Source organism: Nuphar pumila, chromosome 13, assembly GCF_984573655.1.
Source record: "Nuphar pumila chromosome 13, dmNupPumi1.hap1.1, whole genome shotgun sequence".
Classification (NCBI taxonomy): Eukaryota; Viridiplantae; Streptophyta; class Magnoliopsida; order Nymphaeales; family Nymphaeaceae; genus Nuphar; species Nuphar pumila.
The window spans coordinates 87,650,310-87,664,000 of NC_143261.1; the positions used below are offsets into that span (position 1 = coordinate 87,650,310).

A 13,691-nucleotide genomic window follows, 5' to 3' on the forward strand; every position below is an offset into this window, starting at 1 on the left:
TTTCTGTAACAAAGAAAGAAGTAACTGGAAAAAACTTTCTTACATGTAGACCAGGGCTTATTTTTGGCTCATCCATGAAGCCAGTTCAAGTGACTACTTCCCATAAAAGGGGGAGAAAAAGATCAGAGGAGCACATCTAAAAAGCCTTAGCGAACACCTTGAAAATTAGAATTATTCATCTTGTGTGCAATAGGTAAGTTGGACTACTTTGGCTGAACTCTACGCAATGCAGCGTATGCCATTAATCGGTAGCCGACCATCATCAACAACATGGCGCTGACATCCAAGTCATCGTGTGTGAGCCCAACAGACTTGATGGCAGGAAAATCTATCACACGGCAAGAAACACCAGGGTGGCATTCATAAGTATCTCCCTCATTGTACTGGACACCAAGCAGGAGCTTGTAGTTGTAGTAACTGAAGCTCAAATACTTCAACCAAATGATGAAGGGAGGTATTCGTTGGATGTAGTATCCGCCAGCCAGCAAGAAGACCAGTGTCGTGACAGAGGCCAAGGTGGTGGCCTGCTTTATCTCCATCAGACATGCACCAAGTGCAAGGCCAAGGCTCTGGGAAACGAGCACATTAAGGAGGACGACAAGCAGGGAGAGAATGAAGGTAGAGGGATCTGACTTGAGGCCGCCCATCCAGTATGTGATGGTGACGAAGGCTGTTGGAAGTCCAAGCTCCATTGGCAGATCCCCAGCAGTTCTTGCTAGAAAATAAGATGACAGGCGGTACATGCCCGAAGACCGCTCTTTGGTCAGCATGGTGCGTTCTTGCGGGAAGGTGAAGACTGCATTGTACAGTGGGAAGAAGCCCCAGAACACAGAGTAAAAGAAGAGCAGCGAAATCTGCGAAATCAGAAAGCAGAGTATTAGAACATGTCATTGCAAGGCACAAGGAAAGATTGGAATGTGTAATTTTGTGGCCATTTTGTGCTGGTGAAAGCAAATCATACGAGGGCTATGCTGTAAGAGCATTATTATTACCCTGTCTTGAAGATGGGAGGGGTCTGAATGCCACCACAGGAGACCAGCCAGTGTTGCAACTGAGATCACTTGGAATATCCTAAGATTGGAGAAAGACTCGTGCCTTCTCTCTTTCAATCCTCTTCTCAGTAGGACCCTAAACTGCTGCCACCAGCTTGTGCACCACTGGTCCTCAGCCTTCTTTCCTCCATTACCTGTGGAGAGATCATTAGAGATTTAATTAATCACCACCTTTGCATTAATAAACTCATTTTTTAGATTAGAGCTTTTTAAGTTGTTCTTGTTTGTCATCTTGACCAACACCAGTACTGAGTATGGATGGTCCAGATCTTCTATAGGTGGGGCAGGACCCTTTCTTCCTTGTAGTACTCAATTCGTGCATGGGTCCGACCGCACCGAGAACCGTTGTCGGCGGCAATAGATTTCTATAATGATTATCAATGACAAAAAGTAATTAACTTCACGAGTGCAAAGCTAATAAGAAACTTTTTTTTTAATCAAAGGTGGTTAGAAGGAACACAATATTTAAAACCAAGAATCTAACCGTCCATCTCAAAGATGAATGGTAGGTGGGAACCATCGTCATATAGGCCACCCCACTTTTGAGAAGCGTGACCATCTCATCATGATACAGCTTAGGTGGGGTCAATAAAGTACAGATCAACAACCCCTGTGCATTCATCCTTGAATCATGCAAAAGATGATACTAGGCCTAGATTGATGAATAGAATTGTATGGACCTCTCTCTCTCTTCTTGGTTCCTTTTCCTTTTCTTGTCCAGTATAATAAAGTGCACATAATAGCTGATGATGGTGGCAATGAGTTTTGTGTGTGGTGGGTGGGCCAGTGCACAGAGGGATCATGCCTGTGCGCACCAACTTCGGGATGGATTGTTGGTTATACCATTCACATCATCCTTCACGCATGGACGATGGTGATGCATATGAGCTTCATGCCTCGGATGTGCATATCATCGTCATATGCTATTACCGTCTGTGGGTCATGCAATGTGGGTGCTATACCTAATGTTAGGTATATTGAACGAGAAAAATGAGCTCATCGAAGGAGATGAGTATGGGTCTCATGTGACCCCACCGCTCTTGCATTTGTGAATGAATCATATTTCTGTTGTAATGCAAACTAATGCCGAGCTCCCATCCGTCTAGCAACAATCAGTGGGCCCCATCATACAGTGAATGAATTGGGCCCACTAACTCATGGGTACCAGGTTACTTCATAATATGGGCCACGCTGATGGATACTAGATCCATTGATCGACCCGGTATTTGGCAATCCAAACGTGACGTGCGTCCCTCCATCACCCATGCTCTGTGTTTTCTCCTCACATGTCTTTCATAAAAAAACAAGGGAGCAGTGTTGCCAGCACGACCACCTTAGGTATGGCAGGCTGAGTCAGCATGATCAGGTCTTTGTGACCGGTGCAGTTTCTTCTGGTTATAAATAAAAGAAATAGTTACGTTTTTGTTCAATGATTTTTTTTGTAAAAAAACCCTCAGGATTATTATTGATTTTTCTTTTAAAAATTGATATTATGTTCAATAATATTTGTACTTTTGTTTAGTGATTTTTAATGAAACAGATCACTCTCCCATAAAAGTAGTGTTTGTGTTTGTGATAATCACTCAACTCATTCAACAATTTTTAGTAAGAGACTCCATTGAGAGAAAACAGAGGACCAGGAGGATGAGGGGATGTCGCATTTTGGGTGGCAAAGTACTCGATCTATTATTGGGTGTCATTTCATGCGGATGATGATGGTGGTGATTGTTAAGATGATTCTTAAGAAAAGATTGTGCATTTGAAGAGAGAGAGAGATATGGATCCGGTTCATTGTGTAGGAGACACAACCAACCCGGTCCATTACTGACAATCATGACCTTAAACTGCATTCATGCATCTCGTACCCATCCATGCAAAAGGAAAGTGATTTTGCACCTGTGCTCTACTACCCAGACGCATGTATGAGAGAGACAGAGAGGAATGGTGGTTTCACGTACTTCTAGAGGGCTCTCTGGAGGAGGCAGAGCCGTAGCCACCATAGGCATAGGAGCCACAGCTATTGCAGATCTCTGACTTCAACCTCGCAGAGATATTATTGTTGTACGCCTCCTTCAGTTCTTCCTTCACCGATTTCGGATCATTCCCCTCACCGCATCCCCCCTGCTTACTATCTCCCCCATCTACTGCCTCACCACCTCCCTCTCTCTTCCTCCTTTCCGGTGCTATTCCTGCCAATTTCACCATCCATAAAATATAAATACCACACATAGAGAGAAGAAGAAGAGGTCTTTGAGACCATTCATTCTTTCATTTGGGTCCCAACCAAATACAACTCATCATCAAGAAGTCCCGTAAAGTCCAATCCAGGACGAAAGAAGAGACCGGAATCAAGAATATATATATATATATATATATATATATATATATATATATATATATATATATATATATATATATATATATATATTTATATATATATAGATATATTTATCAGCCTGACTATGATTCAAATTTCAGTACTATTGTTGGTGGTATGGTACTAAAGTGATGCTGCATGCTTACCGTTTGCAAGATCGAGCAGGAAATCAGCAGGGTTCATGGTCACGGAGGTGGTGAAGCCTATGGAGGAGAAGTACTCGAGTGCAGCCGTGGCCTGGCCGTGGTAGATGGGACAGCCCTCCGAGAGGAGGATGACCTTGTCGAACATGTGGTAGAGCCTGCTGGAGGGCTGGTGGATGGTGGTCACGACGGTGCGACCCACCCTGGCTAGCCCCTTGACCGTGGTCAGGATCCTTTGAGCCGTGGTTGAGTCCAGCCCCGAGGTGGGCTCGTCCAGCAGCAGCAGGCTCGGGTTCACCAGCATCTCCTGTCCGATGCTCACCCTCCTCTTCTCCCCGCCCGAGATCCCCCGCACCAGCGTCCCGCCCACCACGCTGTCCCTGCACTTGGTGAGCCCAAGCTCGGCGAGCACCGCCTCCGCGTGCTCCGCCTTTGCGGCCGCGCTCAGCGAGCCCGGCAGCCGCAGCAGGGCCGCGAACACCAGCGTCTCCATGACGGTCAGGTGCGAGTACAGCACGTCGTTCTGCGCCACGAAGCCGATGCGCCTCTTTATCGAGCCCGTGAAAGGCCGGCCGTTGTACGTGATCTTGCCGGAGAGCTTTCCGGCTAGCCGACCGCCGAGCGCCGTCAGCAATGTCGTCTTGCCGCTTCCCGAAGGTCCCAACATGGCCAGGATTTCGCCGGGGCACACCATGCCACTTATTCCACTCAATATGATCTTTTCCTTTGCGCTCGCACCACCACCACCCGCTCCTAAGCTTGGTAGTCCACAGCATAATCTACTTCCTTTTGGTTCTACTTTCACTCTGAATGCCACCTCTTCAAACTACCAAAAAGTGATGCACTCACAGTGAGGAGATTTAAAGAAACGAGAAACAAAAGACCGATGAAACAAAAAGAGTAATTTTTTTTTTTTTTGACATTCAGGGAAAAACCGCCTCGCTCACTGAGTTCATTTACATAACCCCGTGATCCCTTGCCCATCAAAACTCAGCTTTGGCTTTCAGGCAAGGGCCGGGCACCAGCAGGTTTTCGAACTCATGACATCCCCATCAACTTGATGACATTCACGAGTTACCTTTACCATGTGACCAGAGACCTTGCGAGCACCAAAAACAGTAAATTAACGAAAAACAGAACCAATGAGGGACGGCTACCTTACCTTGAGAGTTATAGAGAAGGCGTGGAGGTGCAAGACGGAGGGAGGATCGGCGGCAGGTTTCGGGGGCTCTTTCGCTTCGGAGGAATCATTGATTGTGGGGAGGGGGAGCAATCTAGGTGCCATCTCCTGGTTTGAGTGCTCGATGGATGGTGCCATCTTTATTATTGTGCTTTAGCCTTTCCTCTTTTTTTTTTTTTATTGAAAGAGAAAGAGGGAGGGGGGTTGGCTTTTTGGTGAGTGAGATCACAGCATGGTATTGAATAGAGAAGGTGCCCAATCCTTGCCAATGAGAATGGTGTATGCGGGATGTGTGGAGATATTGGTGTAGGGATGAATGGATCCTTATTTATGTAGAGTGGAGGGTGAGTCACGGCATGACGTACTCTTTCTCCTTTTGATTATTCTTCCTCTTAATGTTATTCTCGTGATTACTATTACGGTCTACGAAGTAAATAAACAAATGCATGTTATGGGGAACAGTAGGCCCAGTGTAGAGCAGGGAGGACTATAGTTGGTGAATATTGATCTTTTTCACATGATTTTGATACCCATATCGTGGTTCGTGATCTTTGAGCGGCACGCATACACACACACGATTTGGGAAGCGGATCAGGTCATGCTGAACATGAGCGTTTTTTCTCATGCGGACATCGTGGCCGTCTGTTTGCATTTTTGGATGAATGCCACGTGGTTTTGTTGACTTTTGAAAATTTTAAAATACAAATCGGATGGCCACGATGTCAGCATGAGCAAAAACGGTCATGTTCAGTATGACCTGATCCGCTTCCCACGATTTGTGTGAGAGATCCTGCTGATTTCTGCGCCCCTTAAAGTGATCACAGATTATGCTCCAAGACTTATTCAAGACAAGTTATCATTCTTGGTTGAAGAATGGTGGACTATGTCACATGAATACGAGTGCTGATACTGAAAAATTACCATTTTTATTTTATTGTGACTAACATATGATTAGGAGACACTATACGTGGGCCAAAATGGATTATCCATTTGACCTAATGGGCGGACAATTGATTACACATGGTATCATTGGTTCAAGCTAATTAAAACAAACTGGGTCGGACTCAAAATTGATCGGTAAATAGCGACAAGATTTTTTTACTTCCTGCACTGGTTTGGCTCTTCGACCAAGGAGGAATGATGGGTGGAATCATCTCAATTACTGCTTCTGCTGTTTGAGAAGAAGAGCAAGTAGACCACCAAGAGCACCCTGTTACCATTTGTGTTGAAGCAAAGCATAGTGGAGCATCCAAGTGCAGTTGTTCCGAAGTGGGACGTTGGCGATCCAATGCAAAGGGCGTGTGCATGTTAACTTGCCTAAGGCATCAGGTAGTTGTTGATACCATATATTTTGTGGCATCATTGAGGAATATGGGTGATGCAGCATGGTAGCATGTGTATATGTATTATATCCTTCTTTTTGGACAAAAAGTGTGTGCTTGTTTACCAAGATAAAAACAAATTTTTTGTAGTTTTTTATATTATTCATCATTTTTATTATATATATGCTATACATTAAGATATATATAGGCATTTTTTTCAAGATTTTCTTGAGAAAAACTACATTTTGCAAAATATCAAAGGATTTTTGGAGAAAAGAACGAGATTGGTGTCTATGCTTAAAGGCTAGGCACATGGTTTTTCGATTGTGGTGAGCGTAAAGCCCAAAGGTGAGGCTACTAACACTTGTCGACAGCTTGTGGTATGATTGGTTTAAAAGACCATCGAGAGGCACGCATCAAACAAGTAATTAGATCCAAGTACTCGAGAGATTCGGCAATAAAGAGGCTTTGAATGAGGGATTAACAAATGAAGATGAAGGGAATAGTGGAATCCATCCATATAGGTCGAACCGCACTATGTATATATATATATATATATATATATATATATATATACAGAGAGAGAGAGAGAGAGAGAATGTGGGGTTGCGTTATCTTTAGCCATAGCCCGTGCGTGTTGGAATCGAATGCATGCTGCTTTCCTCCTTTCCTTTTTTCTCTTTTTTATTTACTTCCTTTTTCACTTGAGAGGCAATGCTTGAATATAAAAGGCTAGCTCATAAAGTAGGTGCATCATCGTTTTTAGTGTGTTTTGTGTAAAGGCAGTCCATTATTTTGTAGTAATATTATTACCCTGCACATGCCTCTGGAATTTTGGCAGTTCCAATCACCTGAAACTCAGATAGAGAGCTTTTGAAATACATCGGACGTGGTCTACTCACTGTGATCATGATGAACTTGGTTCATTAGAATGATTGAGGAGGATATGATATTGGATGTCCAAATTAGATCAATAAAAGCGTTCAAGAGAAAATGGTGGTAAAAAATTTCACTCTCAAGATACTGAGATATTGTGGGGAATTTTCTGATAAGATATTAAAAGATATTAGTCAATCCTAGAATTCTTGAGGGATAGAAAGAAAGGAAAAGACTTGAAAGATCTCTCTCTCTCTATCTATCTATCAGTCTATATATATATATATATATATATATATATATATATATATATATATATATATATATATATAGAGAGAGAGAGAGAGAGAGAGAGAGAGAGAGAGAGAGAGAGAGACTCTTTTTGCTGAATATATCTCAACTAAATTTCCTAACAACCACACATAATAATCGGAGAAGCGAATCTCAAATCCAAAAACTGATTGTTTCTTTAAATAAAAATCCAAAATTGATAGAAAAATTAGGAATTACATATTTTCTTTATGAACCTCTTCTCACAAAACTTGCAAACCTTCCATGAGTTTTTTTTTATATTGGAAAATGGGTGCCTCGAGCCAAAAGCAAACACCATTCCAAGTGTATTCCGAGAATGAACATACTCATGACAAGCTAGTTGTAAAACCACCCGACGAATTCGTAGGGTGAGGAAGGTAAAAAAAAGGGGTGTGGGGGGTGGGTGGCGAAAGAGGAAGATAGTTCCCCAACCGTCTCCCATATCGTCGTTAAGGGGGGGAGGATAAACCTCACCCCCCACGAAGAATCTGCGGAGGGTGAGGGTTATCCTCACCCACTGTGAGAGTTTTATAAAGAGAGCAAAAGAGAGAGAGTTTGAGAAGAAAAAAAAATGAGAGAGATAGAGTATGAGAAAGAGAGAAAAAGAGTTGCAGAGGGAGTGGGAGAGGGTTACCGGAGCACGCCACATGCGACCATCGCATGTACATTTTTCTTCATGTTCATTTCCTTCCCTTTCCGTTCATTTAGAAGGTTGACAACCATAGATGTCGGCAGATTGCAAAAAAGAAAAAAAAAATGCTAACAATAAATTGCTTAGAGAGAGAGAGGGCCGACAACCTTTGCAACAAAAAGGGAGGAAGGTCGGGAAGGGGTTGTGCCCCTTCCACCTTATACCCAACTGTCGAGCCTTAGTTCAATCTTGGTCTACCCAGACCGAACCAAATAATACAAAAAAGGTCAACTGAACCAGTTTGGATTGAACCGGTTTGTCTTGGTCGTACCAACTCAGTCGGATCGAACCAGTCTGGGATCTGGTTTAATTTAAACTAGACCAAATCTGGGTCTAGTTTGATTAAGTCAGTCTAGACCAATCCAAATTGAATCAGATCCAGACAAAAATTGGGTTTGGATCTGGTGTAAAGTAGATAGAATAGTACTAGATCTAGGTCAAAACTAAATCTAGATCTAGTTTAAGACTCTTTGGATAAGTTCTAGATCCATATCAGAACTGGATTTAGATCCAACTCATATACGAATGGATCAGTTCTGAATCTAGATCAGAACTAAGTCTCGATCTAGGCTGACAGTTTTAAATTCAGATCAGAGCTGGATCTTAATCTAACTCATAGCTGAATGAATCAATTCTAAATCCAGATCAGAATTGGGTTTTGAACCAGTCTGATAGTTTTGGATTCAGATCAGAACTGAATTTAGATCCAGTTTGTGATTAATTGTGAATTTTGAGAATCCAATTGAATTTTTAAACTAAACCCAAATGATTTGAGATTAGGTATAGTAAACATAGTACTCTAAACTCAGACCGAACATATTTTGACTTAATATGAGTCAGGTCTAATCTTAAGAGTTGAAATGACCAAATTACCTTTGAGTGTACCCAATATTCGATTAAGTAAAATGGGTATAACTTTGCACTTCAAACTCAGAATTGAGTGACGTTTGGTGTGTTGGACTCGTATCGTAGAGAAAAATCTCCTTGTCCTATGGTTCTGGTGAAATGAGGGGCATAAAAATTGAGTTATGACGAGTCAACTCTGAAGGAGTGTTTTGGTAATTTTGTCAAAATATAAAGAAGGTATATGTATTAATAATAATATGCTTGTGTGATGATCAGATTTTATTGTTAGAGTCACTTGAGACTCGATTGCGATTAGAGTACAACATTCGTTTTTGAGGTAAGAGATATTATAAGTAATCTTATTTGTGAACAAATCATATTGTGTTACATGTTATTATTGTTGTTGTATATTAGCATGTGTGAAAATATAGCTCTTAAGTGTAAACATGATATATATAGAATGATCATGCATGAGTTTATTGCAAGGAGATGACTATATGCACATACTAGTCATGATATATCATGCATATTAAAAAGAGATTATTTTGTAATGACATATCTATGTTATAATCTGCAAATAGCATGCATTGTGATGAGATTGTGATTAGTCTTGATTCCCTTGAATCTGGTCATGTCATTTAAATTTTATATTGAGATTAACATGCTTAACCCTTTAAATCTCAGAAGTGGCGACCAGTGAAAAGTGCTACCTAGTTTGCGGCTAGAGTGTAACTACCATGGCAAGTGAGCAAACAATGATTTAACGATGTAAAGACTTTACCTCGTTGCATGCTTAATATGATACAAAGTGTGAACCCTAATATTATTCTGAGATTGAGAGTGAGATCTATCGTAATTATTTCATGATAGCACTTATGAGAGAATGAGTGAAAGTCAAACTTAAGAGTAAGATTCAATGTAATGAACTTAAAGTATGACTTAGGGTTATATTTACAAAGTATCTGAGACTCTAAACAACCATGGATGGTTGAAAGTCATTATGGTTAGGATGTAGCATGAATCATGCCGAGTTTAAGCCTAATCTCTCAGCTATCTATCGGTGGGTCGCCCTTGTTGTTTCACTGTAGTGCTTGGTGATTCAGAGATCACTAGGAGTGTATGGTTCATAGTATGACCAACAATATAGAATTGAAGTGTTCTATGTGGGTTGTTATGCCCATAGATGACTATAACCGATATAGTCAACCTAGTGTTATAGTCTGTTGCGAGTAAGTGTTTGATTGAGAGAGTTAAGGAGATAATTTAAAATATATAAATCTTATATGATGTGTCAAAACTAAACTTAGATTATGAGTTTATAGCCCAATACAGTTGTAAGTTAAAGTCATTATTTGCTTATAAATATTCTTTATTGAGTCGTAGACTTGCCCTCTATATAATTACAACTATAAGTTCTAGATACACTAGCGCAGACATGACGTGATCAGCTACTCCAACTGTGCAGTAGAGCATTTGTTAGTTTTATTTTCTTGTCATTGAAGACTCATGTAGTTATTATTTTTATATATTATGAATGATAAACTTTGTCAAAGAAAATGAATTTATTAAAAAAAAAAAACATAACCATGTTTTCTCTATGTGAACTCTATATGCTTTCTCTCTGAAAAGTAATACCAACCGGACTTGAACTCTCGAGGTTCTAGATCGAGGTATTACAATAATGTATTGCCATTATGCAAGCAACACGATACCTTATTGTCGAAGCAAAAAAAATCATAAGTCATTTGGTCTTCTTGGACATGACTTTACAACAAGGATGTAAACGAGCATGACTCGATTGAGATCTAAGCATGATCAAATCCAATATAATAGGGCCATGGCTAAACGGATGTGGAGTTGAATGGAAAAAGATAATACCAAATTGGGGTCTGATTACCTAGTCACATATGTTTTATATATATATATATATATTTTTAAAGAAAACAATCATTCGTTCAATTGGAATGGACTAAGCATAGTTCTCTCTCTCGACCAACTGGGTTCAAGCTATCAAATTTAACGATAATTTTTTTCAACCACACAGCTTTATAAGGGTGATGCCATGTATTGAACCAAGCGCTATGCGTACTGCGGTAAAGTTTCCTAAAGCTGCCTTTTCCTTGTACAAAAAAATACCGATGCAGTCACGATAGGAGGTTGATCAGGTAAGCGGGAACCTATGCCAAGCTGAAGGCCCAGGTTAGAATCCCTCTGCCACATGGGGCTTAAGAGATATCTGGTACGGGTCTGCCTAACCCCAGCTTGGCTTAAAAAAAAAAAGGTAACGACATATTATATAATACCCGCCTTTGTAGTGATTCCAATACGAAAAGCCACCGAGCCATTTTTTAAAGGAGATAAAAATGAAATGGTGAAACATTTGTTGACACACCAGATGGGCTTATAAATTTAATACATTCCGTGTGGATCCTTGCTAGATCTTGTTATTCTATTGGTCACTGCACTGAACAATAATGTCGAGCCTAGTGGTTTGGTTGCGAGATTTTCAAGATAATTGGTTCGGTTGAAAAGATAGACATGCAGGCTGAAATTTCTTTTTTTCTGAGAGAGAACATACACATTGTCTTCCACTGTATGAACTTTAATGTGTGTGAGCAGAACATCTTCCACAGGCAATTTTGTAAGCCAATTAATAACAAACTAGAATATCTTTTCACTATTACTAAAAACTTTTTTTCATTAAAAATAATCATTTTCGTATAATATATCATTAGAAAACAATATTTAGTAATAAGAACATGTGCTAGTCCTAGTAATTCATTAAATGATTGGAAGTAGATAGGCAACTGTTTAAAAATATTAAAAACTACAAAAGCATCATCCAGGTTATTCATTGTGAAAAGGAAATGGAGTTACTATCATCTAACACATGCTTTGGATCACAAGAACCACACAGACACATTTCATGGCAAGGCTCTCCTCTCCCTTTTCTATCGCAGCTTCAACACCAATAAAGCTAAAAAACTAAAGGTTAGAGAGAGAGAGAGAGTGTCTTGAAATTTCATGTTGGGGAGCAGTTCACCCTTTTTTCTTTGCTTTTCTCTTGGTGGAAAGAGGGAGCACTTCACTGTTCATACTCGCAATAAGTTGTCTTCGATAATTGCTAGAATCCAATTGAGATTTTGTATTTGGCATGTCTTATTCCTATGGGACACTCATGTATGGCCACAGTTCTCGAAGCGTCTACATGGTCAAAATTAAACTTGGCTGGTGTTCTCAAACGAGTCCTCAAACTCAAGATAGAGAACACTTACAAGTTACAAAAGTATACAATTTTATCATGACGTTAAAGTCCAAAGAAATTTATTGGTAATTAAATTTAAATACACCGTTAGATGCCACTTTCTTTTTTCATGAAGAGAAAAAAGCAATAATGCCATTGGTAGTTAATGTAAGTGTTTAAACATCTTTAAAGTTAACACAGTTGGCCTATTGACACGTGTTAGTTTGTACTCATATCCAAAGGCAAGTGGCCAACCTTATATGCTCCATAATGACATCAACATGGGATGCATTGATGGGAAGGATTGGCACCCACCGCTATAGCCTCTCTTTTTTCTTTGCTTCTTTTTAGATTGGAAAAGCTGTGATTTCTTCATTCATAACCACATGAATAACTCTTCTCTAAAAAAAAACTCATGAATAACCCTCATCTTGGTCACATGACACCAAGTTATTGCCAATACGGCAACAGGGTTTCTTCATTTTCAGTTTTGTGTTTTTTTCTCTTCTTTGGAGACTTTCAATGATGATTGTGCTCACATGCATTGTTTAACAAATATTTAAATGTTGCAATTATATTGCCTTGAATGTTTTTAATCAAATGTGGTTTTAAAATGCAAATTTTTTATACTGTTGAATTTTCTGTTGCTGGTAAGCACTGGCATCCAAGAGTTGGTGTCTATACCACTCATAAGCTGTTGAGGTTTTATGAGTATATACCAATGACCATGGTAACCATCCATATAATTACCAAGCATTTAACTGCTCACAATTTGTTGTATGAGATGCTATTTAAAATGCAAAACATTCTAAAATGCAGATTTTCATATTACAACAGCTGCTAAATTGAAGGATTTCTTTATAGCTCAAACTAGTTTTTGGAAATTCAAAACCTTGGATAGATTAATCATTTATTGTTTTGTGTCATCAATAGATATCCACCTGGATGTCGTACATGTTCCTTTTCTTTTTTGAAAAAGGAAGTGTTATAATGTATTAAATCAGAAAAGGAGCAACAAAGTTATGACGCCATGCTCCTTATTGTAATAGTAGTTTCATTGATCTTCATTTTCTAATAATCCTTAGGAAAGCAAAAAATCTATGAAAATTTAGAATTTCCTTAAATACATTTAAATTATTCATCTTCCTTTTTTTCAAATTTTAATAATTGCTAGAAAATAAGAAAAAGTAAATATATCCCTTGTCAGAAAAGAATGATTAAGAAATTAGCTGCTTGAACTTAAAATTAGAAATTAGAAATGCCTCAAAAGTATTTAAAGTATAACTTCTAGTAGGTTAAAAATTCATTCTAGGGCAAACAAAGAGATCCCATTAATATTCATATTTCGAAATAAAGAAAGAGAAATTCTCAACCTTTGTGATATATTATTAAAGCGAATGGGAATCTTACAAAGTAAGAGAACAAAAATATTTGTTCCTTTGCACACTATGAAGTTACTTTTGGAATTTTGTCATGAAATTATTTTCTATAGAAGTTCCGTCTTTAAAACACACTTTATATTGAAATAATATTGAAAGTTAGATGGGAATTGTTATGGTTGTGAATGTGGTAGATAGATCAACAATGTTGCACTACATCAATAATGTGTATGGATCCAAATCTCATTCTAGGTATGCTAGCATGACTT

General features: G+C 39.3%; 1 protein-coding gene across 1 annotated transcript; it reads right to left on the reverse strand.

Annotated features, from left to right (window-relative positions):
- Positions 1-67: 67 nt before the first annotated feature.
- Positions 68-4,890, reverse strand: LOC149819024 (ABC transporter G family member 14-like). Its single transcript, XM_089986326.1, has 5 exons — positions 4,735-4,890; positions 3,576-4,398; positions 3,011-3,241; positions 993-1,186; positions 68-854 (listed from the first exon to the last, which is right to left on the reverse strand). Exons 1-5 carry the CDS (start codon positions 4,888-4,890, stop codon positions 204-206), a joined length of 2,055 nt encoding a protein of 684 aa, XP_089842452.1. The 3' UTR covers positions 68-203.
- Between the last annotated feature and the right edge of the window lie 8,801 nt (positions 4,891-13,691).

Bases quoted from the DNA above. Each gene is read 5' to 3' on its own strand.
- LOC149819024 (XM_089986326.1), bottom strand. From the start codon at position 4,890: ATGGCACCATCCATCGAGCACTCAAACCAGGAGATGGCACCTAGATTG. The intron at 3,242-3,575 runs GTAAGCATGCAG...TGAAATTGGCAG, and splicing joins CCTGCTCGATCTTGCAAACG to GAATAGCACCGGAAAGGAGG. The intron at 855-992 runs GTAATAATAATG...CTGATTTCGCAG, and splicing joins CCTCCCATCTTCAAGACAGG to ATTTCGCTGCTCTTCTTTTA.